A 26,141-nucleotide genomic window follows, 5' to 3' on the forward strand; every position below is an offset into this window, starting at 1 on the left:
AAGACTACCTGGAAAATAGCAACAATTCCAAATAAAAAGTAGGAGTGAAAAGGGAAGTTTTGAAGTCTAACTGGAGCCAGGAATTTTGTTAATTCCAAGGTGAAAAAAACAAGAAGTCAGGATGGGAAGGAGAAACAAAGGAGGAGGCTACAATGCTTGATAAGAATTGTACTCATTATCTTGCCCATGTAATTGTAAACCCTCTGTACAGTATTTTCACAATAAAAAACCAAAAAAAAGCAAGAAGTTAGAGATGCTCCTTATTAAGGTCACTTGGCCAAGGGGTGAGGGTGGAGCAAAATCTTGCCAGATAACAGCTCACATGCCAGCTCAACTCTCAGTGCTCATGCCAGAGGTCAAATTGTAGCTCACATCCCAGGTGCCTGAGTATGCCTAGCTTCATCTTCCCCTACGATGATGCACACTGGCCTTCCAAGGGCTAACTCAACTGAAAACCTATGATCTTCCTCTACTCTGGGATGGTAGGTAGAGTGTCAAAATATGATGCTCAGACCACTGGCATTCCCTGAGACCTTAATAGAAATATAAACCCTGGAGTAACACCTCACACCTACTGCCATATTTCTGGAGCCTATTAATATGTGTTTGGACAAGCCTTCCAGATGATTGTGACACACATTATGCTTGAGAACCACCATCATATAATATTCCCTTTCTAACCCACCACTCATTTATAGAATCTTTGATAAGACCTCTTATGTATGTAATGTTGGGACAAAACTTTGTATGAAAAAATTCACAACCCTGTCCCCCCAACACACACAAACACACACACACACACACACACACACACTCACACACACACACACACACACACACACACACATGCCAACTATATAAGTAGAAGGAAGACATTCTTGCTAGCCCTTGAGTATATCTTGTTTTCCAATATAATTTTGGCATGCTTTTTTTTAGAGAATTAGTTTACTTACATACTGTTTTTATTTTTTATTTTTTTAAGCAGAGAGAGAGCAGGTTTATTCAAGAGTAGAAGAATAGTCAAGCAAAGCAGACTCTCCTACGTGAGGGGAAACCCAGAGTCGAGTATCCCTTCTGTATAATTTTATTTTCATTAAAAACTTTTAATCTGGGGCTGAAGAGTGGCTCAAATAGTACAGTGCCAACAGACCAAGGCCGGCAAGTGTGAGGCCCTAAGTTCAAACCTCAGTACTAGCCCAACCAAAACAAAACAAAACAAATCCTTTGAAACTGATTGCAATTTTGTTAAAAAGACAAAAATTTCTCTAGTATCATTAACAAATTTCCAGAATAAAATGGAATTATTTTAAACTGTTATTTTAAGGCACAGTTCAATTTTCTCTTTTAAGTGTTTCTGGACTCAGCTTAATTAATGTGAACCAAGCTCGTAGGGAAACATAATTCTTACATAACTCCCATGCAATTGAGTCCAAGGCCATATTGCTTTTTCTAAGTAGAGCCGTGAGGAAGATAGAAACAAAGCAACAAATCTTAGCCATGTACCAAGACTTCTACGATTGTGTAACAAGGGAGAAAACTAAGAATGTGCTTGAAAATATTTGTGCTGGACAATCTGTTCTATGTTGAATGTCATGCATTAATTTGTGTTACAAGGAACTTTGGGCACATGGCTGCTGGAACTGTATTCCCATTTAAGTAGTCACTTATGATGTGAGTTTCCTCTAAAATGTGCAAAAAAAAAAATCTTTGTAGGTGTATGAATATCTTTTCTTTTACCTAATGGTTAATCTTTTCTCAATTCAAAATTTTCCCCCTGGTAAGAGTCTAGTGTATCTTGTATTATTTTTACATCAGTATATCATTAGCATTCTAAGTTTGATTCTGCAAGACACAATAAAATATACTAACGATACTAAAAGTTTGCATTGCTCAGTTACCTGTATATCCTGGAGTACACTGACAAACATAACCATGGCCAACTTGTTGGCAAGTTCCGCTGTTGTGGCAAGGGTTTAAGAAGCATTCATGGAAAACCTATTAGCAAAAGAAAAGATGCCTTTTAGAGATAAAGCACTCTGTTCAACTGAAATCCAGCCTAAGCAGCCAAGAGATGACATCAAACAGCTGGTTCTTGCTTCCAGGTGAGTTCATGAAAGCTAGGTGGAGCATTGTCTGAATAAAATTTGTGCCTTCCATCTATGGGTGCAAATGATAGCTACAATACTTGAGTGATGTTCCAGTAAGCCTGAGTCATGTTCCTAAATGCTGGCAGCATGTGTGCATCTATTTGATATGTTTTAGAAGTATTTGATGGAAGGGATTGCAAACCAGGCCAGTTCAATGAAAATCCCTGGTGTGGAGCCTGAATATTTGAGAGCCCTCGCTTTTAGGGGGTTCCTACAAATTTCTAGGACTAATAAGTTCAGCTCCAAGTACAAATTTAAAACCTCCAGAAAGTCATTGTATTTGACTGTATGGAGTTGAAAAATAACAAATGAAACCGTATCATCTTTAGAAACATCAAAAGCCAAGGATTCCATGACTGGGCAAAATGAATTCAGAATAATGGTAGAATCTACAAAAGTTATCAGACTTAACAAGTAGTTTAAAAAAATGAGAAACAATTGGCTTAGTTAAGTTCATGACTCATGTTATTTTAAAAAAAAATTCTTTCAAATTCACATTATTCCAAGAAATGTTTTCTTGCTGGCACAAAGTATGTAAATAATTTAGAAGTGAAGGCTGAACAATTCTTTTAGCCATTCTCAACAGGCTTTTGGCTAAGCCAAACATTCCTTTTTAAATGATGGGCTATGTTTGTGCTTAGTGTCAATTATTAGTGAGTCAAAGGCTCTTATAGCCACATATTCTTGGACAGACATTAAGGAAAAACTCATTTTTGGTACTTTGAACATCAAATGTGTCATTTTTGAAAGTTCTTCCTAGGAATCATGAGTAAATAAAATTATTCACTTACAGAACTCATGAGTCTGATTAGATTTGCCAACATGGTAGTTCTCTGTGTGACATGTAAGATGAAAAATTATTTTCCAGCTATTCCATTGTGCAGTAAATGGACTTACTTGACTGCCAACTTCATACTTCTTTTCTTTACTTCCAGGAGAGTTAAAGAACATGTCACTTTCTTCAGCTGCTGAGAAACTTGAACTAAAACCTACCAAAATTAATAGGGTACATGTCAGTGTGTGGTACATATTACTAATAATTTGGCCCCATCCAGACACTAAGATTCTGGTTGTAGAGTGAGTTAAGCCACATATTTTTATTTCAGTAATAAACCTTTTTGAAAGACATTTGGCAATCACCAAGTCCAGCACTTCCAAAATGGCACTTTGAGCTATTCTGTCATTAAAAATATCTTAAAAAAGGTCAATTTAACAAGCCCAGATACCCGAACACATTAAAAAAGGAGATTTGAAAAACATCAGAGATGAGCAAAGAATCTCCATCATGGGGTGTGTAAGAAATGAAGTATATCAACTTACTAGAACAATCTGAGATGGATCTGGCACCAGCAAAAGTTGTAGTTCCATAAAAGGGACAAGATAGGCAGAAGGATTTTCCTGGGTCAGGCTGGTAATAGTCTCGAGGACACTGATGGCAGGGCATTAATCCCGATCGAGAGAATTCTCCTGCTGGACAAGGTACTACCAAGGAAATAAGAAACCACTCAAACTCTGTGCATATAAAACAACACATTATATTTTTAATAAGTTCCTGCAAATTTTGGGATATAAGAAGGCTACTGAAATAGTAATGTAGTCCCTTTTACATATTTAATATCCTCACTGTTTATCTCCCAGATAAATGTTTTATGGTTTCCCCTTCCTGTCATTAACCACATATAATTATTCTATAAAGATCAGCATTATCCATAATAGTGTATATTAGTTTTCTTCCACTTCATACTATACTGTGAACATTTCCCAGAGCTTTCCCTTTGTCATGTGATTTTTAACAAGTAAAAACTATTGCAACCACTGGTTGCTGGTGACTTATGCTTAGCTACTCAGGAGGCTGAGCTCTGAAGATCACAGTCTCAACAGCCTAGACAGAAAATTCCTTGAGATTCTCATCTTTAATGAGCTAACAAAAAAGGTTGGAAGAAGTAAAGATGTGTCTCGAGTGATAGAGGGTTAGCCTCGAGAGGAAAAGCTAAGGAACAGTACACAGAGCCCGAGTTCAAGCGCCCCCTCCCCACCCCGAACCAACAACAAAAGTATTTTATGTTCAATATACAAAAGAAATATAAAAACTGATATCTTAGCAAAAAATTAAAAAAGGGAAACTGTATAACATGCTCAATACACGAAGAAAAAAAGAAAGACAAAAACAAATAGGACAAAAAAGGAAGGAAAAAAGAAAGGAAGGAAGAAGCAAGGAAGGCAGAGAAGGAGAGAGAGGGAGGGAGAGTATGATGGAAAGAGAGAGGGAAAAGAGGGAAAGAAAGACAGAAAGACAAATAAGAAGGCAAGAAGAAAGAAGAAAGGCGTGAGGAAGGAAAGAAGGAGAGAAAAAAAGAAATGAACTGAAACTAGAAAAAATATATAAGGGGCCATTCTGGAACTCATACACATTTAACATTAAAGTAAGATAGCCAGGGCTGGGAAGGTGGCTCAGTGGTAGAGCGCTTGCCTTGCATGCATGAGGTCCTGGGTTTGATTCCACAGCACCACATTAGCAGAAAAAAAAAAAGCTGGAAGTGGCACTGTGGCTCAAGTGGTAAAGCACTAGCCTTGAGTTGAAGAGCTGAGGGATAGCACCAAGGCCCAGAGTTCAGGCCCCACAACTGGACCCAAAAAATAAAAAAAATAAAATAAAGTAAGATAGAGCTTACCCAGCAGCACCAAAAGTGTTGGGTTGTCATGCCCAGTTCTTACTTATGATAAGCAGAATGTGGTTAAACTGATGTGAGGAATATTGGGAGAAATGGGGGCAGTTCCCAGCATTTTGAGATGTTCTGGGAATTATAACTGCTTAATTACAAATTTGGTGTGAGGCAAACCTCAAAGCTTATTTTGAAAGCAACAAGAAAAAACATGTCAAATAAGAACTTGCTTCAGTGTAAAAATCTTACTTGATTTCATGGTTGGGAGGAAGTGCGGGGGGTGGGGGGGACAGAATTTTCTGCTGCAGACTTTCTTCTCAAGCGTGTCTGCATATTGACAAAGTGAGAGTCCCCAAGAGATCTATTTCAACTATAGTATGAAGCTTTGCTTAGCTTTAAGAAATCTAAAGCTGGTTTTACTCAGCTGACATGGTTTATGAGTTTCAATTAGGTGCTAGAAAATTCTCTTTGCCACTCTTCAGTGAAACATTTAGGTTGATGAACTCTCTCCATCTACCATGGTGCAAATAATTTAAACATGGGATATAGAAAAACCTATAACTCTATGTTTCCCTACTCCCCACAACTCTTGAGAGAAGAATATTACCCAAAATGCAATGCTTGATGAGCCCCTATGGGGGGGAAAATGAGCTCATAAAAACTTCCCATACAGTTGTTTCTTTTATGTTATATCTTTAAAAAATATATTATTGTTGTCTTTAAGTAGCCATACAAAGGAGTTACTTCAATAAATCAGTTTCTATGGACAATGCATCTTGATGGATGTCACCCATTCATCATTTTCCTTCATCTCCTCAACCCAGCCCCTCCCCTCAACTTGCCTAGTTTCATAGGATATGTATTGAATATTATGTCTGCATTCCCGCTTCCCCCTTCATTTGTCTAGTCTCACCCTTGATTTCCCCCACCTTCAAGTAACGCTTTCCTGGTATTTATTTTGTTGGGCTGTGAGTTAGCATTTGTAAGGAATTACACCATGTGAATTCTGCCCTGAAAAATACCATACTTTGGTTAATATGTTTGTTGTGTAGACTCTATGTAGTTTTGCTTTTAAGGATAGTTATATCTGAAAGGATGGCTGGAGTGCAGTTAGTATAGGAGGTATATGAATGTGTCTTTGTGTTGCTTAGAAAGATGGGGAAGACACAGCTTGGCTTCTCAGAAAACCTCACTCATCCTGGAATCCTAGATGCCTAGAAAGCTAAAAAGGAGAGAATCATGGTTTGAGGTCAGCCTGAGCAGAAAAGTTCATGACACCCATCTTCACCTCCAGTTGGGCGCAGTGGCACATATCATAACTCCAAGCTATGTAGGAGGCTAGATTGGGAGGATTATGTTTCCAGGTCAGCTTAGGCTGATAAGTCCATTAGACTCTGCCTCTATGGGAGAAACTAGACATGGTGGTGGGACTCTATGATCCCAGCTATGATGGAAGCCAACATGATGTGGACTGGAGCTGAGATGTATGTCCACACAGGAAGCAAGATCCTATCTTAAAAAGAACCAGCAAGAAGGGGAGATACTGTCCAAAATAAATGCACTCATTACCTGACTTATGTAACTATAACCTTTCTGTAAATCACCTTTATAATAATAATGAGAAAAATCACCATGGGGAAAAGAACAAACAAACCAGGACTCAGCAGTGTGGAGGTGTGGCTCAATGGCTCAACTGGAAGATCAACAGCCTAGCAAGCATGAGATCCTAGGTTCAAACTCCAGTGCCACCAAAAGCCACCCACTCATTCCATAAGGGAGCAGCATCTTTGGGTTGCCACAAATCTTAGGTTATTAAATAAGAGCATTCAGAATGGAGAGAGTATACAATATCTTCTAGATATGTTTATTCTCTCCTCAATAGCAGAGGTAGTCTAACACCTTATTTTTTGGTAGTGCTGGGATTTGAACTCAGGACCTCATACATACTAAGTAGGCACTCTACCACTTGAGGCACCTTACCTGGCCTGTAACTTCTTACTTTTTTTTTTTGTCAGTCATGGGGCTTGAACTCTGGGTCTGAGCGCTGTCCCTCAGCTCTTCAACTCAAGGCTAGCACTCTACCACTTGAGCTACAGCGCCACTTCTGGTTTTCTGGTGTTTTATTGGAGATAAGAGTTTCATGGACTTTCCTGCCTGGGCTGGCTTTGAAGGGCAATCCTCAGATCTCAGCCTCCTGAGTAGCCAGGATTACAGGCGTGAGCCACCGGTACCTGGCTACTTCTGACTTTTAATACAGTTTTGTAGACTTTGCTAAGTACTTGCAAAGCTTTGTAGATTCTGACAGCAGGTTGACCTCGACTGCCAGTCCCAGTTTCATGATAATTTTTTGTTTTCATTTTTTATTTACATCTTTAAGAAGTTTTGACTAGATTAACTATGTTCAGTAGGGATGCTAGTTAAAAATACACACACATGAGAAATATATAATATATTAAGCCAGTAGTTCTTAACATGCAGACCCTACACCAATAAAACAGATGAAAACTATATAATATATTAAGCCAGTAGTTCTTAACATGCAGACCCTACACCAATAAAACAGATGAAAACTAGCTAAAGATGAAAATTATGAGATCTTCTTTAGGCTTAGTGAACCCCAGAATTCTGGGGATGAGGTGCAACAATAGGTGTTTAACAAACCCTTGGTTCTCCTGGCTGAGAACTAAAGCTGTGACTCTCAACTTATCCTGTTACTTGAGAGTCATCTGGGGGCGGGGGACTAGAAACTACTGTCCAGGCCTTACCTCAGATATAATAAATTAGAATATCTTGGAGTGGAGATTGGGCTTCCATATTTGTAAAATACTTGTATAAATGTAAAGATGATTGTAAAGTACAGGCAGAGTGAATGACCATCTAAGGACCCTTAACATCATAAGGAATGAAATGCCAGAATTCAGAGACCTCTCTATTTTCAGAGTTCCGAGGAGCACTAAATAGGAAATCATTTTATAAATAAAGCAATAGATGTATATCTCCTAGGCCTGAAGTCACATGTTGATTCATGAGGCCTGGGACCAAGTCTTACATTAGTTTAATAGTACTAGTCGAATGTTTGTCCTGAAGTGTTGACTGGGTGACTGTAAAGAAACTCTCTGTGACAAGACAGCTGATTACATTCTTTGAATATAGAAAGACATACAGTGTGGCTGAAAACATTCTATAGACCCCAGTAGGCTTAAAGAAATAGTGTTAATTTTTGGATAACCTCCACAAGCAGAGAAGTTCACAGCTCCTCTTTTCACCGTGGTAGTGGGTTCCGCACACAAGAGGCAGCTCTGGGAGCCAAACTCTGGCTGATAGGTGCCCAGTGGACATGATTCACAAGTCTCAAGACCATTGGAAGAGTATGTGCCTTGTTTACACTGAGCTAAAAAGAAGAAAAAAATAATGTAATTAGTAATGATCATACCCAATTAATTCTGCACTGGGTAAGGGGTTCTGCATTTTAATGTAGAATAGAAAAGACATGAAGCATTCTTCTTCCTGGTGGTCAAGCACATACATTGTAGAGCTCCTGCCTCTCAATGTTACTAAATATTAGACTTGATTACTCCCATTACGGCCTGGCCTGTTAGTGTTTGGCAGTTAAAATACAGTGTGTGTTTATGATTAACTGCTGAATAACGTGAGGAATGCAGATCACTGAAAGGCACTATCGCAAGAATGAACCGTATACAGGGGAACTTGTGTACAACTTGTACAGTGTTTTCTTGAGTAATCAAAACAAACACCAAAGTGGGAGCAAGTCTTATATAATCACTCTCACATCTTTGCTACAGTGAATGAAAACTGGCTCTGCTGCTTCCTACTACTTAAGAGATGCTGCTTCACTAGAGGGCTGGAGGGAAATAGCAAAAACAAAACAAAACAAAGCAAAGCAGTCATAGTATTGGCAACAGATGCTAAGGAAAGGAAAGAAGGAAGGAAGGAAGGAAGGAAGGAAGGAAGGAAGGAAGGAAGGAAGGAAGGAAGGAAGGAAGGAAGAAAAAGTTCCAGCTATTTGATGAATGGAGATTGGTGTTTGATTTCAAGAGAGAACCATGGAATATTTCCAAAATAAGTGAATTTCTTTGTAATGGGGGAGACATTCTAGTAATATTTTATCATTAAAACAAAGAATAAATATGCTTTCAATCACGTTCTTTTATTAGTCTACTTTCTATTTTGATTTCTGAAGTGTGACAGATCTTAGAATACTAGACCCCAAAAGAAGGTATCTTGGCATAGTGGATATTTAAAGCTGAAGGAATCTGAGAAATTTATAGAAGCAGGAAGAGCTCCTTGACTTTCCCCTTCCCTTTACTCATGAAGCAAGTCATAACACCCTTAGAGACATTAGCCTTGTTACCTAGAGAAAAGGAATATTCGTATCTCTGAAGACAGAACTACGAAGAGAGTCTGAACAAACAGGCCTTGCTAAGTAATCCCTAACTTATTAACATTAGTTCACACCCCTTGATCCAACCATCCTTCTCCACTCTATCCACAAGTTTCTTTACTTCTTGGAGTGTTCATTTACAAAGACTACTAGGTCACCTAAAACTTGATGAAATAAATTGGTATGCTCTCCTCTTACTGATTAACACTTTTTTTTTTTTGGTCCGGTCGTGGGGCCTGAACTCTGGGCCTGGGCACTGTCCCTCAGCTCTTCAGCTCAAGGCTAGCACTCTACCACTTGAGCCACAGCGCCACTTCCGGCTTTTTTCTTTTTGCTTATGTGGGGCTGAGGAATCGAACCCAGGGCCTCGAGCATGCAAGGTAAGCGCTCTACCACTGAGCCACCTTCCCAGCCCCTAACACTTTTTTTTTTAATAGGAGTCCTAGCCATAAATCAAGAGATGGGTGAAGAAATCCTTCTTCCCATCCAACTGGCCACAAAATTCAGGCTGTTTCTGCTTAGAATGTCCGCTAAGCCCATGCATTACCTTTGCACTCAGAGATGCTTCTGGAATGGAGGTACTCAGTGCGAGTTCCAGGAGGACAAGGCTTGCACCTTAGTTGCCCTTCTTCATCTTGATAGGATCCGATCCCACAACTTTCACAGGCAGAATGCTCCAGAGAATAATGAGTTCCCAAAGGACAGTTGACTATAGAGAAAACAAGCAAAAAACCACAAATCAGTATCACAACCAAGGAAGATGCTCAAATTCTTCTTTTCCTCTGACATAAAACTAATCAAAATTGCTTCTAGGTACCATTGCTCTCATTAACTTTTACTGCCAGAGGTCCACTCCCAACATAAACCTTTCAGAAATTTCTAGAAACCAAGAACAGTGGTTATTATGATTTGGATTTTGTTTTCCTCTTTATTTATTTTTATTATCTTTAGGGGTTTCAATTCAACATGTCAGTTTATAAGTGCAATGCATGTTGACCAATGTTACCTCTTCCAACATTCTTTCCCTTTGCTCCCGCCTATCCCTTCAGGTTACATGGTTCTTTTCTATATACGTACATTGAATCATGATTGTATTCTCCCACCCTTCCTCTCCAAGTAGTTTTTATTTATTTTTATTAATTTTAAATTTTATTTAACTTTTTTAGTTTTTAAAATTGTTTTTATTTGTTTGCTTTTGAGAACATTCAAACTTTCATTGAGCAAGCTTGAGACTTCTGTGATGAGCCCTTAAAGTATGGGTAAAAGCTAACCCAGATCATCAGTTAACAAAGAAAAAGATTCCAGGCCAGGCGCTGGTGGCTCATGCCTGTAATTCTAGCTACTGAGGAGGCTGAGATCTGAGGATCAGAGTTTGAATGAAGCCCCAGTCCAGGAGACTGTGATCACCAATTAATCACCAGAAAAGCAGAAGTGGAGCTGTGGCTCAAAGTAAGAACTAGCCTTGAGCAAAAATGCTCAAGGACAGCACCTAGCCTTGAGTTCAAGCCCCATGACTGCAAAGGAAAAAATAAAAAGATTCCAGAAGAAGAGGATAAAACAATGAATATTTTGGTTAAGGTCTAGCGTGACTAAATTATTTTTTCTCAGCCAGGTACTGGCGGCTCATAACTATAGCTACTCAGGAGGCTGAGATCTGAGGATTCTGGTTTGAAATCAGCCAGGGTAGAAAAGTCTGTGAAACCCTTAACTCTAATAAACTATTCAGAAAAAGGCAGAAGTGGCACTGTGGCTCAAGTGTAGTGCTGGGGAGAAAAAAAGAATCTCAGAGACAGTGCCCAGGTCCTGAGTTCAAGCCTTGGGACCGGCACCAAAAACAAAAAAAACAGTTTTCTTAATTGTTCTTCTTAATACTTCCCCTTATGAAGCAGACAGCTTGGCCATCCCATCTCATTTCTAGAAACAACAACAGGCTAATACTGCGAGGTTAAATCTGCTAAGGTAAACAGAGTCCTTCCACGCTTATAGGACTTACCCTCTTCTGAGGGCCTGCCTGAAGCATCCTCAGTTTATAAAGTCCATGGGAAACAGACTGACTGTAAAACATTTTTTTCCATGGAGATTCAGTCTATGATTTAGTAGGTTTAAAGAGCTCAACAATTCTGAGTCCAAATTGGACCATTAAACTCATTGGGAAAGCTACTATTTTTGTAGAGAAGATACTTGAAATTACTGATTAGATGATCCTGAGACATTATAATGGGTTCTCACTAACTGGTACTCATTAACAATGTCAATTCCCAGCCCTTTCCCCCTGTTCTCAAAGTGTCAGATGCATTTATTTTGACTATGGCCTGAGTAAAGTGCACTTCACAATCATTTTCAGTGATGCTGATACAAGTAGCCTGAAGGCCACCTGAGAAATGAAAAGCACTGGCTAAAATGATGCCTAACTTCTCATAGAAGCGGTAGAGGAGCCCAGGAGATGCTTAGAATCACAATAATTTTAATGGACTGAATTTGTCACATTATGAAAACCCAGCAGAGCTCTTAGAATGGTAACAAGAACTATTAAAGGTAGTTTTCTAGAAAGGACTCAAGAGTCATGTCTACCATGGCTCTTGTCTACCACAGGACTCATCTTCATCAACAGACATTAGTAAGAGGAGATTCTATTACCTAGAAATAACTTCTGTGGGGCAACAGGTTAGAACTGATCTAGATAATGGCAGCCAAAGCAGGCCTTAAAAGATATGGGACTTGTGGGTGTTAATGACTGCTTAAGGCCTCTGGGGTGTTTTTTAAGTGATGAACAAAAATATACTTAATCTTGTGAAAATCTGACTCTCAAAAATCAAATGGTACCCCACAAACAAGGTTAAAGTTCTTGTGGTTAATTGAAGTGATGAAGTGAGAATTTTAGCTGTGATAAAGGTAGACTGTCTTAAGGTGGAATGTCTTTAGTGCAAGTTGAGTAAGATGATGGAAAAAATGAATCAAGCATCCACAGTACAGTACCGAACTCTATACATTGTGAGCATTTGTAGTTACCTTGCCACTATAGACTCACCAGATACAAAGGGTCTCCTGGACCATTCTTGGAACTACTGCTAAAAGTTATGATGTGAGGATCTATTTATAAAAATAAGGCTTGAAGCTCTCACCTAAAATATTTTCTTGTCCTGACCTGTAGTGCTTGCTTAGGTGCTTGAGACAGAATAGTAGTACTAAAAAAATCACACAAGAAGAAAATGTGTTTTTCCTCACAATATTTTTTTGGGAGGAAAAGTGGCCATATTTGTCTCACTTAACTCATTATAGACTAAACCTTTGTGATCACAAGAAAAAGTCTTACCACACATGCGCCCCCTTAGCACTGAGCCTGGTCTGCAGAACAGAAAAGCCTTTTCTGTTTCTAGTGAATTGCTATCAGCCACCAGCCTTTCTGAGGCAAGCTGGAAGGAATACATGGGCTCTGTATTGAGTGTCCTTTTCAGCTGATTCGTGATCATTTCCAATGTCTTAATGAGTCGTTGCTGATTTTCCAATTCAAGGGTATCATTTCTTTCATCAGGTAATGGCACACTAGCTGAGATAAAAACAAGACAAAAGAAAACATAACACACACTATGATGTTTCAGAAAGGTGTATATAATTTGCTTTTACCAAAAGAAATGGCACCCTAAAAGCTTTTCAGGAAAAACTCACAGTAAATTGAACTACCACTCACTGAACAACTAACATATGGGTAATTTTAAGAAACTATAACTTTTTGAGTGGATGCCAGTGCTGGGGTTTGAACTCAGCACCTTGAGTTCTAAGCTTGACGTTTTCAGTCATGGGTGGCACTCTACCACTTGAGCTACACCTCTACTTCCAGCTTTTTGGTGACTAATTGGAGAGAAGAGTCTCAGGGAGTTTCCTGCTCTGGCTGGCTTCAAACTATGATCCTGTTACCTCAGCTTCCTCAGTAGCTAGGATTACAGGTATGAGCCACTAGTACCTGGCTAATATAATTTTGTTTTATTCCTTTCACATGCTGGATTTTCATCACCTTTTGAGCAGAGATCTTTACTATCACGGATTAAATTGCTGTAATTTCTTGTATTTTAAAAACATACTTAGTTCACACCAAAATGGGAATAAAACAAGATATTTATTGCTGTGGGACCAGCAATGTGATATTAAATAGAATAACAAAACAACAACAAGTCAAAACCTGGTTGAGAATGCTGTCTCTAATTCTCAGTTCTGAGGTCATTTGCTAATAATGATAATAAATGAGAGGTTTGAGAATTAGGTTTCCAACTCCAAATCTCACTTAATATTATCTTTTCAAACAGAAAGTTTATCCTTACCTGTGATGTTAAAAATTAACCGGATTTTGTGGTCAGATGATGGGGCACTTCTTGCAATCCGTGGAGATCTGGCTTGGCTCAGGTCAGTGTTTGTCCCCTGCACAGTGTCCAGAAAGTCATCGTAAGAGTAATCTAGCCTATTAGCTGTGCTCCAGCCTCCGGGTCCTGGCAGTTGGGGCAGAGAGACAAATGATTGTATAGTAGTAGCATCTCCAAAGTATGTTTAAGTTCTAATGGTAAGTTTCAAGTCAAACTGCACTTTGACCATTTAAAAGATATGCGTCCCGTACAGGGTTTGGTCTATAATCTTATATTGTAATTTGGGTATATTGTACTTTGAGTATACTAAAAGACTTACTCAAAAAGAATGCCCTGTGTAGATATATAGGCATGTATCCTATTCTGTCTTTGAGTTAATAGTTACCCTAGCTTTAGAGGTAAACAGGAGTAGGTGCTGAATTCTGATCTATTTTTATTTCCCTTAATGAACTGCTACAAAGAAAATTGGCTTTCCATATAAATTTAATGGATCTATTCAGAATGCCATGGCATATTTGCCATACCTTCAATGTATTTTGAAAGTGTGGTAGTTTCTAAAACTAAATGCATACAGAATATAAACATTACAGGTGACATGGATGCATGGCACTGTCAATGAATGTCTAATTATAATGTCAGTTGACTGCCACTTGAAATTGCTGCTAGTACTATACAACTATTATAATTCTCATCCATGATATCAATATTTTAATTTTATTTTGACAACATGACACAGTTTTTGTTATTCTGAAGTTTTGGCTAATATTTTATTATAACTTATTTGGTACCAAAATTTAATATATTCATAACAACCTATTAGCACATAGTCAAATTATACAGCCATCCTAAAGTATGTCAACCAATGAATAAGAGTAAATTTCCTAGATTATACCACCTTTGTGGAATTACTCCACTTTGCATCGCCATTTAGAAAACTATGGACACTAAGTAATGCAATTACCAATCGCAAAGCCATTGTCATAGTCATAATTATACTCCAGGCAATATTTTTTGGTCAAGTCCTCCAGCCTGCATTCAATATCATCAGCATCACTACAAAATGATGGGACCTGCAAATCAAATGAAGAAAGCAAGATGTCAATCACACCTGTGTGCTTTGGGTAAACCCTATGTTCCCCTGGCGTTCACATTTCTATGAGCAGGAACGGAGGGAAGGTTCTGTGTGTTCCTGAAAAGGCTTCTAGTCTCCTCTCTTCTTTTCCTCCAGCTTCTAACTATTTAAATTAGTCTTGTCCTTTCTATCTCTTCTACTTCTCACCACTGGGAGCCCAGGAATCTTGAGATAGTTCTGTCTCTAGACTTTCAGCCCATATACCACATGATGAGCTGGGTATTTTTTTCTTTCTCTTCCTCTTCCTCTGAGGCTGGCCTGGAACTCACTATGCAGCACAGGCTGGTCTCAAACTTGTAATCCCCTTACCTCCTGAGTGCTGAGATTACAGGCATGTGCCACCACCGGGCCTGCTCACACTCTTTTCTGACCCTGTCCATCCCCTTGACTCTTCTGTCTGCCCCCTGGTGCTGCCAGTCAGTAAAAGGCAAACTTTCTACTATTCCTACCTCTTGTCTTTATGCTCCCTTCACCTTTGTCCAACTGGAACTCAACTTTCTAGTTCTGGGGAATATTTTCCAGCAAATAATTCTGGAAACAGTAGAAATTCTAGACTCCTCGAGATCTGGATAGGCCAGGAATCAGAGGAACTCTCTTATGGAATCTGTTTTCAGAATATATCCCAAATTCTTTTCACTTCTCACCACCTCCCATCTACCTGAATCACCATCGTCTCTTGCTTTAGCTTCTTATTGCCATCTTTTTCTCTCTCCATTTCTTGCTCTCCTTCTGCTTCTACTATTGTTTAGGGTTACTCACATAACCCTAGTTTTGTTAAAACACTTTCCATCTCAATCAGAATAAATATCAGTCTTTACCATGACTTTCAAGGCTTTCCAGTTGACTTCTCATCTCAGTTCTACTTTTTCTACCCAGTGTGATCTCTACGGCTCATCCCTCTATCCTTTACTCCTGCCACTCTAACCTCTTTATACTAGTTCAAACTTCCAAGCCCATACTGCCTCAGTGCCTTTATGGGTCTGGTATAATTAAATATGTGAACATTATTGCCTTTTAAATCATAGATCAGTAGTGATAGAGGCCTAATAAATGTAGTATTTTCTTGGTTTCCTACCAGTAATGATAATTATTTTTCTCTTCGGAATTTGTGTTATCAAATGGATTTAAATAAAGCCTTTTAAACAATAAGATGTTTATTAAATGGATGCAATGTAATGCAGTTAATATATTTATAACAATGCTTGGTGCATGGCAAACAGTACTATAAAATACTTCTAAATACTATAAAATATATGTTAGCAAATAAAGTGCTACCCACTCCATCAGACATTCAGATATCTTACATAACATCTTTCCTGCCTTTAAAATGTTTCATGTAATTAAATATATTAGTCTACATTTTTTGCAATTGCTGAAAGAGCCCTAAACAAATACGAATGAAAAAGAAAATACTTTAAATGTTCAATTCACTCCTCATCATAAAAGTATATAGTTTACAATGTTAGGTGTTTCTGTTAGATTTTTAAATTATAGGACAGTTATTCTCAAAGCACAGGTCTCCCAGTGTCTCTGACTTTCTAAATTGGAGTATTTTTTTTTCAAGGTAACATTTAAATGTAGATTGGCTTATCATATATTCCAGAGGTCCAAAATTAATTAGCAATCCTAACTATTTTGGATCACAAATAGAGAAATTATCAGGGGTGGGAATTCGAGTTGTCACCAACAGAGAGAACTCATAACCTTCTCAGCATCCTTTAAAATATGACATAAAATAAAGGAGCACTTCTGACTTACCATTTTCCCCAGAGTAGTCTCAAAGGCTTCCGAAAACTTTCTCAACAGATCCACATCATCGCAGCGAGTTGCTTTGTACAGTGTCACAAAGGATTTGAACCCATGGTTTGCAAAACGTTTTACTGGAAAATGTTAGGCAAAACAGCTTCAGTTGGTTAGTGTTTTTGAAGCAAAGATTTATCTTTCTTTGGAATAATGGACGCTTAAAAATTTAAATCTAACGTTATTGTTCTAAAAATAAGATATGACAAACAAAATTCCTGTGTATTAATCAATCACCAACAACTGTGTGCCAAGCCGAATTGTACACAGTTACTCAGTAATGTGGTTTGCTTTTACTCTTTATCTTCCAATTAGATGAAAAAGTGAGACTATTTGTGAGAATATGAGATCTTTTGATCCTGGATGGATCTAAGTTCTTTTTATTTTTACCTCTAAGTGTATATCATATATTTACATTTTCAACTAACATGTTAAAAAGTCTCCAAATATTTTATACAGATTCATATTCCTTGAAAGTATAATTTCCACAGAGACAAATTTCTTCTTGGATCAAGAGTATGTATTGTTAGATTTACCAAGATGTTCCAAAATATTCAGGAGCAATATCTCCTAACAGTGGCCTCCAATGATCTTAAATTGTGGAAGATGTGAGTGACCTTGCTTCTATTTAATTCTTTAATTTGAAAAAAAGATAGTTCATGTAAGTGAACTTTACTGGATATACATATGTGTGTGAGCATATATATTCATATTTATATTTGGCATTTAAACTCCATCAATAGTATTAGATCAAAGATTCATACCAGAAAATATGTTACATGATAAGACATTGGGTTATTTTTTGTGTGTATGTGCTGGAACTGAGGTTTTGAACTCAGGGACTACTCGCTAGTGCTTTACTTGTACTATACCTCCAACTTCCAGCTTTTTAGAAATAAGACTCTCATGGATTTAACTGCCTGGGCTGGCTTCAATGTGTGAGTCGCAGATCTCAGCCTCTTGAATAGTTAAAATTACAGGCATGAGCCCCTGGTACCCCAGCCGAGTAACTTATAACAACAAATATTTCAGATTATAGAAGAGCTCTAAATCTATACCCAGTCTAAACAGAATGCAATGTATCTATTTATTTAATGCTTTATATGGGATGTTAACTTAAATGTAAGTTCTTCTAGCAAGGATGAGACTGAAAATTTCATATTAACAGGTCAAGAACTACATGGTAACAGATCTATTCATATACTTCTGATAAATTGTGAGTTAGCCAAGATGCTTTCTTATAGCAACCTGATCTAGAACATAACTATGGTGGCTAATATTTTAAACTCAGGGAAGGAGAATTCTCTTGTTCATAAACATTTCAAATTTGTGACTCCCTTTTCCACTAATTCCCATTGAAAGGCAATCATCTCTTTAACAGAAATATGCATGTAAATATACCATAAAAGGGTCCAGAATAAAATTAAAACTTACTAGCACAGTCTGGCCATTCAGTGGAATATGGTGGCTTCCAAATACCATCTTCAAAAGCACAATAATAATGCTCAGTGGACCCTTCTGTGAAATCATAGCCCTCCAGGCAACTTAACGTGCAGTTAACTCCAGCGCTATCCTGGGCACAGGTAAAATTCCCATTTATAGGTGTAAAGGGAACTTCACAGGGAGAAGCTGTGTTAAAAATAACAAGGTATTACTCATACATAGTGCTATGCAAAGTTTAAATAAAATTCCAGATGTTTAAGCTGAGGTTTTTTTTTTTTTTAAGGATTCTTCCTATCTGTCACTATCTCTAGGAATATTTTCCTACACATCCTCAGTGTAAGAATATGTCAATGACTGCTTTTGGTTTTTGTCTGGGCACACATCAAAATTCATGTCTATGTGCACTTAGGAGGATAGTTCATAATTATTTATGAATCTGTATGATTATTTTGGCATCTCTTTAATAAAAGTGAAGAGTGCATAGTAGTTTTGTGCTGCAAAACCATTTTCAGAATGCTTCTTCAAATGTGCAAATTAGATGACTATAATAATACATTGTCACATAGAGAAAATGTTAGTAAAATGGTAAAGGGTTGCTAATGACATCTGGAAAAAATATCTCTATCAGTATTTTAACTTTGAAAATCCAATGTGCCCTTCTTTCACAAGACAGAAGACTATAGTAATCAGGTATTATGACATGTTAATTGGGATTTGGGGGGGTGTCTCATGAAGAGAATACCTTTTATGACAACGTGGATGTCACATGTTCTGTTATTGCCTGAAGGGTCAGTGGCTGTATACTGTACCACAGTCTCCCCATGAGGGAAAAGGTCTCCTTGTGTGTGGCTTTTGGTGATGATCAAGTCAGAACCTAGAAAAGAAAGGAAGCATGGCATGTTTGCATTAGACTGGTCTCCAGTTATTTTACTAGTCTTTATGTGATCTGAAGTTTCAGTTTCTCTATATGCAAATCAGTAGGGCTTTCCATATATGTTGCTATGTCCACTAGAAGAAAAGGAAAGGTTTGCTATATGTTCTATCACATAGGAATAGTATGTTCCAAAGCTCCATTAGATTGAGGCATTTTTCTGATATGGTTTTTCTTTTTTTTTTTTTTTTTTGGAATTATCTTTTTTTTTTAATTTAAAATTTTATTTTATTTTATTTGAGAACATACTGTACAGAGGGGTTACAATTACATGGGCAGGATAATGCATACATTTCTTACCAAGCATTGCAGCCTCCTCCTTTGTTTACCCTTCACCTCCCTTCCCAGCCTCCCCCCTCCCCCCCACCCAATCATACCCCCCTCCCCCCCCTCCCCCCCCCACACCGACATTGTAAAGCTGGTTTTGACATGACATTTTGTGATATGGTTTTTCTTTAAATAAATCAGCTAGAATATTAGGAGTTTAAGAAATATATTTATCATTTTATTGTTGCTTTTCTGTGTTTCAGTAAAAATTTTAGAGTGAATTTTTGCTATATTTGCTTACCTTTTTTCCTACTTTTTTTTCAATGACCCTTTGTCAATTTATTTGGGTCATGTTTAAGAATGAGTCTAAATATATAGCTTGGACTAGAGATTACGAATAGAATTCAGAGCTCATTCTTCAAAAGGATTATAGGCTTGGAGATGCCATCAATTCATTAGAACACCTCCAGTTACAAAAAACCTAGTGTAGCTCTAATAAATGTCCATGTATAATTATACTAGCATTAAAACATATTGCCTTACATAATTACCTATCCTGCTCAGGAGAGTTGTGATTTGCTTTCCACTTCCCTTACCCTCTTACAGAGCTTTTGCAAAACAAAAAATAATTCAGTGTTCCCATGATTATCCCCAAATCCTCATATCTTACCTGAGTTGTCTGAGAACTGAGGCTCATCCCAGCTGGCAATGTACTCCTTCTCTGAGGTCTGGATTGGAGGTGGAGATCTACACAAGTCTATTACAGGGGGCTCTTCATCTAAAGAATATGAAATCAAATGATTAAGCACAATCTGTGAGAACAACTACAGGCTCTGGAGAAAGAAGGAAATCTGCAATGTAAGTTGACCTTGAAAGAAACAAGGCTGTTTCAGTGGTTCCTTTGATGATGAGGTATATCTGATTTGCAATTCCAACAGCAAAACAAAGAGCTGTATTTTGCTAGGCTATTCTTTGTCTGTTGAAGAAATATCAGGATCCTGAAATTACTGTGATCACAGCTGTGTGGAAAGCACTCCAGATGTGATGACCACTGAATTTGTGGGTTCTGTCCACAATGATTGAAGAGACCCACCCAGGGAGGACGAGAAAACTTTTCCAGATAAACTGAAGGAATGAAAATGGCAAAAAAAAACTAGTCACTCTCCTCCTCCATCTCCTATCTGACAGGTCAAGACAGGGTTGACAGTTAATTCAATAGTAGGTAGAGATATATGGTAGAGATCTGGGTCATGTCATAGACCAAGCAACAGATGCATGAGGCCCTGATGTTGCTGCAAAGCTGGCAGGCTATGGCCAAAGGTAAGACCCTCCCAGGAGGCTAAGGCAGGTATATTCTAGATGAAGACAAAGAATAAGGTATGGGCCTGGAACTGGGGAAATGGAGAAGACATAGTGTCACCTACAGAAGTTAAACAACTCTGAATCTATTACTAAGCATTAGAATTCAAATTGAAATGAGGATCTGAGGTTGGCTGGGTGAGCCAGGTTTCAAAGCCCTGGTTGAACTTGGTGGAATTTTTGGAGGTCAGTAAAGAACAACAATGAGGTTTTTAGTGAGAGGAACTAAGGCCAGGAGTTCCGGTCACACACAGGAGTTAACAGTCACCACCAGTGACGCACAGAACCACAAGAGGCAGAAAACACAATCTCAGTATCCTAATCTCCTCACCCCAGTTCTAATATTTCTGTGACACTCTGACAGTTCTGTGAACCCCCTGACCTGTGTCTTTTTGGTATAATTCTGAAAAAATCTTGCAAAAGATTGTTCAAGGCCAGGGAGAGATCTATCTCATTAACATGCAAATAAAGTGTGTATGTATTGACTGGCAAATTGCTATCTTGATTTCAAATGGACCTTGAAAAAGTTATTTCCTTCATAGCCAGTCATTTCCAGGAAAAGTGTTCATGTTCTGTTCTGTTCTTTTCTCCTTCCTTCCTTCCTTCCTTCCTTCCTTCCTTCCTTCCTTCCTTCCTTCCTTCCTTCCTTCCTTCCTTTTCTTTCTTTCTCTCTCTCTCTTTCTTTCCTTTCTTTCTTTCTCTCTATAAACCACGTACATGATTTGAAGAAGACTTACCAATAACCTTTATATAGAAAGTGCAGCTGGCGTGGTTGTTGGACAGGTCAGTTGCTGTGTAGGTGATAGCTACTTCTCCAATTGGAAAAAGATAGGGTGGGGTAAAGGTTGGATGAACATGGATTGACACCTTTCAGAGACAAACATTTTGAAAGTTAAAATTTATGTCAATAGTACCCATAGCTTCATTCCCTTTTGATTTCTATATTATTGGCAAAAAAACATTAAAATAATAAAATATTTCTTGGCAGAAAAGGAAAGGAAATGAGCCGTAGCTTGTTGATGTATTTTTTCTAGATTATTCTATGCATAGTTTGTAGTGCTAGCATGCTTATGAATATTGTTCATAAGCATAACTATCTTAAAACATTTGCATGTTCTTACATGGTTTTTAAAATTGAAGATGACTTTTAAATGTTTTCATATTTAAATGTTTCTATATTGCCCTGCAGAACAAATACCTGAACATTTTTAAAGGAAAATTTTTGTTGAAGGATATTAGCTTGATTCCAGCATTTTACTTTGCAAATAAGTCTAGCATGGACTATTTTGCACTGATAATTGGGGGAGGGAAGAATCGGGAGGTGGGGAGGAAAGGGATGGTAGGGGAACAACAAAGGAGGGGGTAACAATGCTCGATAGGAAATGGACTCATGACCTTGCCCTCTGTACAGTATCTTTACAATAAAATATATATATATTAAAAATTTAGTGCCTCATAATGCCTATGAACAGAATTAACTCCAGACCATTAACATTTCATTAAAAGATAATACAAATACTTCTTTCCAAAGCATAGTAAGAATTTGCATTTACATTGTCAGATACCTATTGTGTCATTGTCAAAGTTTTTAGAAAGCAAATTGTATGGCACTAGGTCATTATTTTAATTCAGATTTTATTTTATTTTTTCATTCTAAGCATTCAACCTAGGGCTTCATATATATCAGGCAAGCACTCTACCACGGAGATACATCCAGCTTCAGTTTCTTAATGTTTTAGGCTAAGATTACGATTACATTCTCTTTTTTAAAAAATGTTTTTTCTTTTTTGTTGGTCGTGGGGCTTGAACTCTGGGCTTGGGTGCTGTCACTGTGCTCTTCAGCTCAAGGTGAGTGCTCTACCACTTGAGCCACAGCGCCACTTCCTAAGTTTTTTTTTTTTTTTATTGTGAAAATACCTTACAGAGGGGTTACAATTACATGACCAAGGTAATAAGTACATTTCTTATCAAGCATTGTTGTCTCCTCCTTTGTTTTTCCCCTACCATCCCTTCCCTCCAATCTCCATGACTATACTCCCCACCCCCAAAGTTGTAAAGTTTTTTTTCCACATAGCATCTTGTACATCTCATTGTTGCAATGAGTCCACCTGTATCCCTATTTAAACAATTTGTTTTTTCCCTTCCCCTCCCCAAATTATACCAACATCAAATACAGTGAAAACAGGGGTTATACCATGGGGGAGGGACATACAAAGCAACAAAATGATTACCTTATAAGTACGTTAGAAACAATAGCAAGAAAGAAAAAACCACTGTGTCCTTATCTTGGGGTTCATTTCACCTAACATCACCTTATCTGATCTTTTCTGCTTGTCCCAGACATATACTAGTTCTTGCAAATACGGGAAACCATGGGACCTATGTTTCTTTGGGCCTGGCTTACTTCACTTAATAGAATTTTTTCCAAGTCTTTCCATTTTCTAACAAATGGGGCAATGTCATTCTTTCTGATGGAGGCATAGAATTCCATTGTGTATATATACCACATTTTCTTGACCCATTCATCTACTGAGGGGCATCTGGGTTAGTTCCATATAAGATTACATTCTCATGTTTGCAAGACACTTATAGTTTTACCTTAAACTATTCCAAAATTTTGATATAATCAAAATTTTATCAGCATATTATTTAATAAACATTCTCATCTTTGTTTTGCAACTTTATTTTTCTGTAGTTTGAAATGTCTTTTTAATTTAAAGAATAATAAAAACTTAAAAGGAATTCATATAGTCAAATATATTTATCTTCCAACTATATTTAACAAATCCAAAGGAGCTTAGTGATTTGATAAGCATCTAAATATATTAGATGGCATCATTTTTACTGATTTATTAAAATAAATTGAAAGATTTGATTGTACTTATTGTTGTTGTTATCAATATTTGGCACTAGAAACTGAACCCTATGCCTTACACATGTTAAGAATGTGCTCTAGCACTGAGCTACAACCAAAAGCCTATTTTTCCAATTCTTTTTGATATTTCCATCTGTGTATTATGCTTCTAACTTTATACTCCAGAATAATCTTATCAGTTTTCAAAAACATGGTGGCAATGTCACTGATGTACATTTTTTCTCTAAATGTTTACCATTCTATCTTTAAATATGGCATGTATTTCCATATGACTTCTTTTAAAAATCTATCAATATTTCATATTCTCCTTTAATTTTCTTTCACTCTTCTTATCAAGTATATGGCTAAATGGTCTACATTTTTTAAATCTTTTTACTTTTTACCATTTATTATTGTTAATGTTTTTATTGTGAAAATACCATACAGAGGGGTTACAATTACATGAACAACATAATGAGTACATTTCTTATCAAGCATTGTTACCTCCTCCTTTGTTTCCCCTTACCACACCTGCCCTCCCATCTCCCCCTGCCCCCCCAACCTCCCTGACAAAGTTGTAAATAGAAGTAAAGCAAGCTGTGGCTCAGTGGTAGAGTGTCAGCCTTGAATGAAAAAAAACTAAGGTACAGTGCCCAGGCTCTGAGTTCAAGCTCCAGTACCAGCCTGCACACACACACACACACACACACACACACACACACACACACACACACACACACACACACACACACACACACACACACACACACACACAAAATGTCACATATTTGTCTACTCAGACTGGCTCTGAACCATGATTTGTAGATCTCAGCCTCCTAAGTAGCTAGTATTATAGGTGTGAAACACCAGTGCCTGGCCTGATTGTGCTTATTAGATGCAACATTGAGATGAATTAGCACAGTATGGAATATTGTTTTATCATTATTAAAATAGGATACAATTCATTACCAAGCATATGCATAGCATATGTAGAATCCATTTGAAAAGGATGCAATTATTTATGCAAACATTACCTTTTCTCCTGAGTTGTCAATGGCAGTTGGGATTTGCCAGGTAATGTTAGCAGAGTCTTGCTGTTCCTGAGTCTTAGCCTCTATGTCCTGGGGACAGTTGATCTGAGGAGCCTGCACATCTGGTCCCCCAAATACACAAATCAATCAGTATCTTGATTATGTATTATTAAGTCACTTAAGAAAGTTGTAAATCCCCAGCTTTATTAATATGGTGATTTATTTTTAAAGGATCAATTACAGATTTGGAATATGTAATGACCTTCCATAGTTTATGATAGTTTATTATTACATTTGTAACTGCTGAACTCTTAGCTTGTTTTTACAGTTATCTTCCTGAAGTCTCTCTCCCTGCTAATTGCTGTCAAAGGAGGAGGAAGCTTGTGAAAGTTTGTGAAAGCTGCCATGGTCCTCTTTCCTGAGCCTTTCCCCATGTTCTTTTATTTGCCTGCATTAATATTCTCTTCCAGCTGGCCTCTATGGCTCACGCCTGTAATCCTAGCAACTCAGGAGGCTGAGATCCGAGGATCATGGTTCAAAGCCAGCCTGGGCAGAAAAGTCCATGAGACTCTTATTTTCAGTAAACCACTAGAAAACCGGAAGTGGTGCTATGGCTCAAGTGGCAGAGTACTCGCCTTGAGCTGAAGCGCTCAGGGAAAGTGCCCAGGCCCCACAACTGGCAAAATAAATAATAAATAAATAAATATTTTCTTCTATACCATAATAGCTACTTTTCCTCTCTAAATTTGCAGCTCAGGAAGCCTTTTCTGATTCTACCCAATCATCTAAAGTGTTCATCTCCAAAATCTCCACAGCTTTCTGTGCTTTCCAGTCATCATTCAATATATCATTTTTAAATTTAATTTTCTCCTCCAATAGAATTTAAGTTCTCTGAAGGTTGGGGTATATCTTATCCATACTCTTATATAGTGAATAACATATAATAGGAGCTTATTAAATGTTTTAGAATGAAACAAAAGAAATATGCAGTAGAGAAATGCATGACGGCTGTGGTAAAGAGAAATTACACTTGAAAACAAAGCTAGCAAGCTGGATTAATTAACAGTCTTAGAGCACATTGTCAAAATAAACAACAAATTAAAGTCAATGATACTTTCTATAGTGTGAAACTTCACAATACAAATACTAAATTAAAGGTCTCAACAGTATACAGAGCCACATATACCGTAAAAGAGCCAGGCTCTTATTATGATATCTAATGTATCCTTTATTTTAAGCTATGTTACATTAACCTGCAAATGTGCATATCTGAAGTGATTTCATTGTATTTCTTTTTTTTTTTTTTTTTGGTCTGGTCGTGGGGCCTGAACTCTGGGCATGGGCGCTGTTCCTCAGCTCTTCAGCTCAAGGCTAGCGCTCTACTATTTGAGCCACAGCACCACTTCCGGCTTTTTTCTTTTTGCTTATGTGGTGCTGAGGAATCGAACCCAGGGCCTCATGCATGCAAGGCAAGCACTCTACCACTGAGCCACCTTCCCAGCCCCTTCATTGTATTTCTTATCTTCTTGTTTCTTTAAATTTTTATGTTGTTTATGTTTTCTTTTTCTTCCAAGACTTAATCCTGGACAATTTCCCTCTCCAAAGATGCACAGTGGCATATCCACTCTGACACTGAGACAAAGTACTTAACTTTTCAATATTTGTGATAGTTGGCTGAATTTGGAATTTTAAGTTTATATTTATTTTCTCTACAAATACAGCTGTAGGCATAGCTGCATTTCCTGCTGGTATTTAGA

The 26,141-nt window shown here is 37.7% G+C and overlaps 1 protein-coding gene across 2 annotated transcripts in view; it reads right to left on the reverse strand.

Annotated features, from left to right (window-relative positions):
• The window catches only part of Svep1 (sushi, von Willebrand factor type A, EGF and pentraxin domain containing 1), a 162,338-nt gene that overhangs the window by 72,577 nt on the left and 63,620 nt on the right, over positions 1–26,141 (reverse strand). For both annotated transcript variants that reach the window (XM_070011444.1, XM_070011455.1), the window contains exons 8-21: positions 24,388–24,506; positions 21,237–21,366; positions 19,811–19,918; positions 18,685–18,816; positions 17,934–18,128; positions 16,458–16,579; positions 14,529–14,637; positions 13,529–13,693; positions 12,526–12,759; positions 9,760–9,921; positions 8,040–8,201; positions 3,468–3,629; positions 3,045–3,136; positions 1,899–1,995 (exon numbers count right to left, since the gene is read on the reverse strand). In XM_070011444.1, the coding sequence (XP_069867545.1) occupies positions 1,899–1,995; positions 3,045–3,136; positions 3,468–3,629; positions 8,040–8,201; positions 9,760–9,921; positions 12,526–12,759; positions 13,529–13,693; positions 14,529–14,637; positions 16,458–16,579; positions 17,934–18,128; positions 18,685–18,816; positions 19,811–19,918; positions 21,237–21,366; positions 24,388–24,506 (1,989 nt within the window). The remainder of the gene's footprint in view (positions 1–1,898; positions 1,996–3,044; positions 3,137–3,467; positions 3,630–8,039; positions 8,202–9,759; positions 9,922–12,525; positions 12,760–13,528; positions 13,694–14,528; positions 14,638–16,457; positions 16,580–17,933; positions 18,129–18,684; positions 18,817–19,810; positions 19,919–21,236; positions 21,367–24,387; positions 24,507–26,141) is intronic.

This window comes from Dipodomys merriami, unplaced genomic scaffold (genome assembly GCF_024711535.1).
Source record: "Dipodomys merriami isolate MVZ:Mamm:240054 unplaced genomic scaffold, mDipMer1.0.p SCAF_11, whole genome shotgun sequence".
In the NCBI taxonomy this organism is placed as follows: domain Eukaryota; kingdom Metazoa; phylum Chordata; class Mammalia; order Rodentia; family Heteromyidae; genus Dipodomys; species Dipodomys merriami.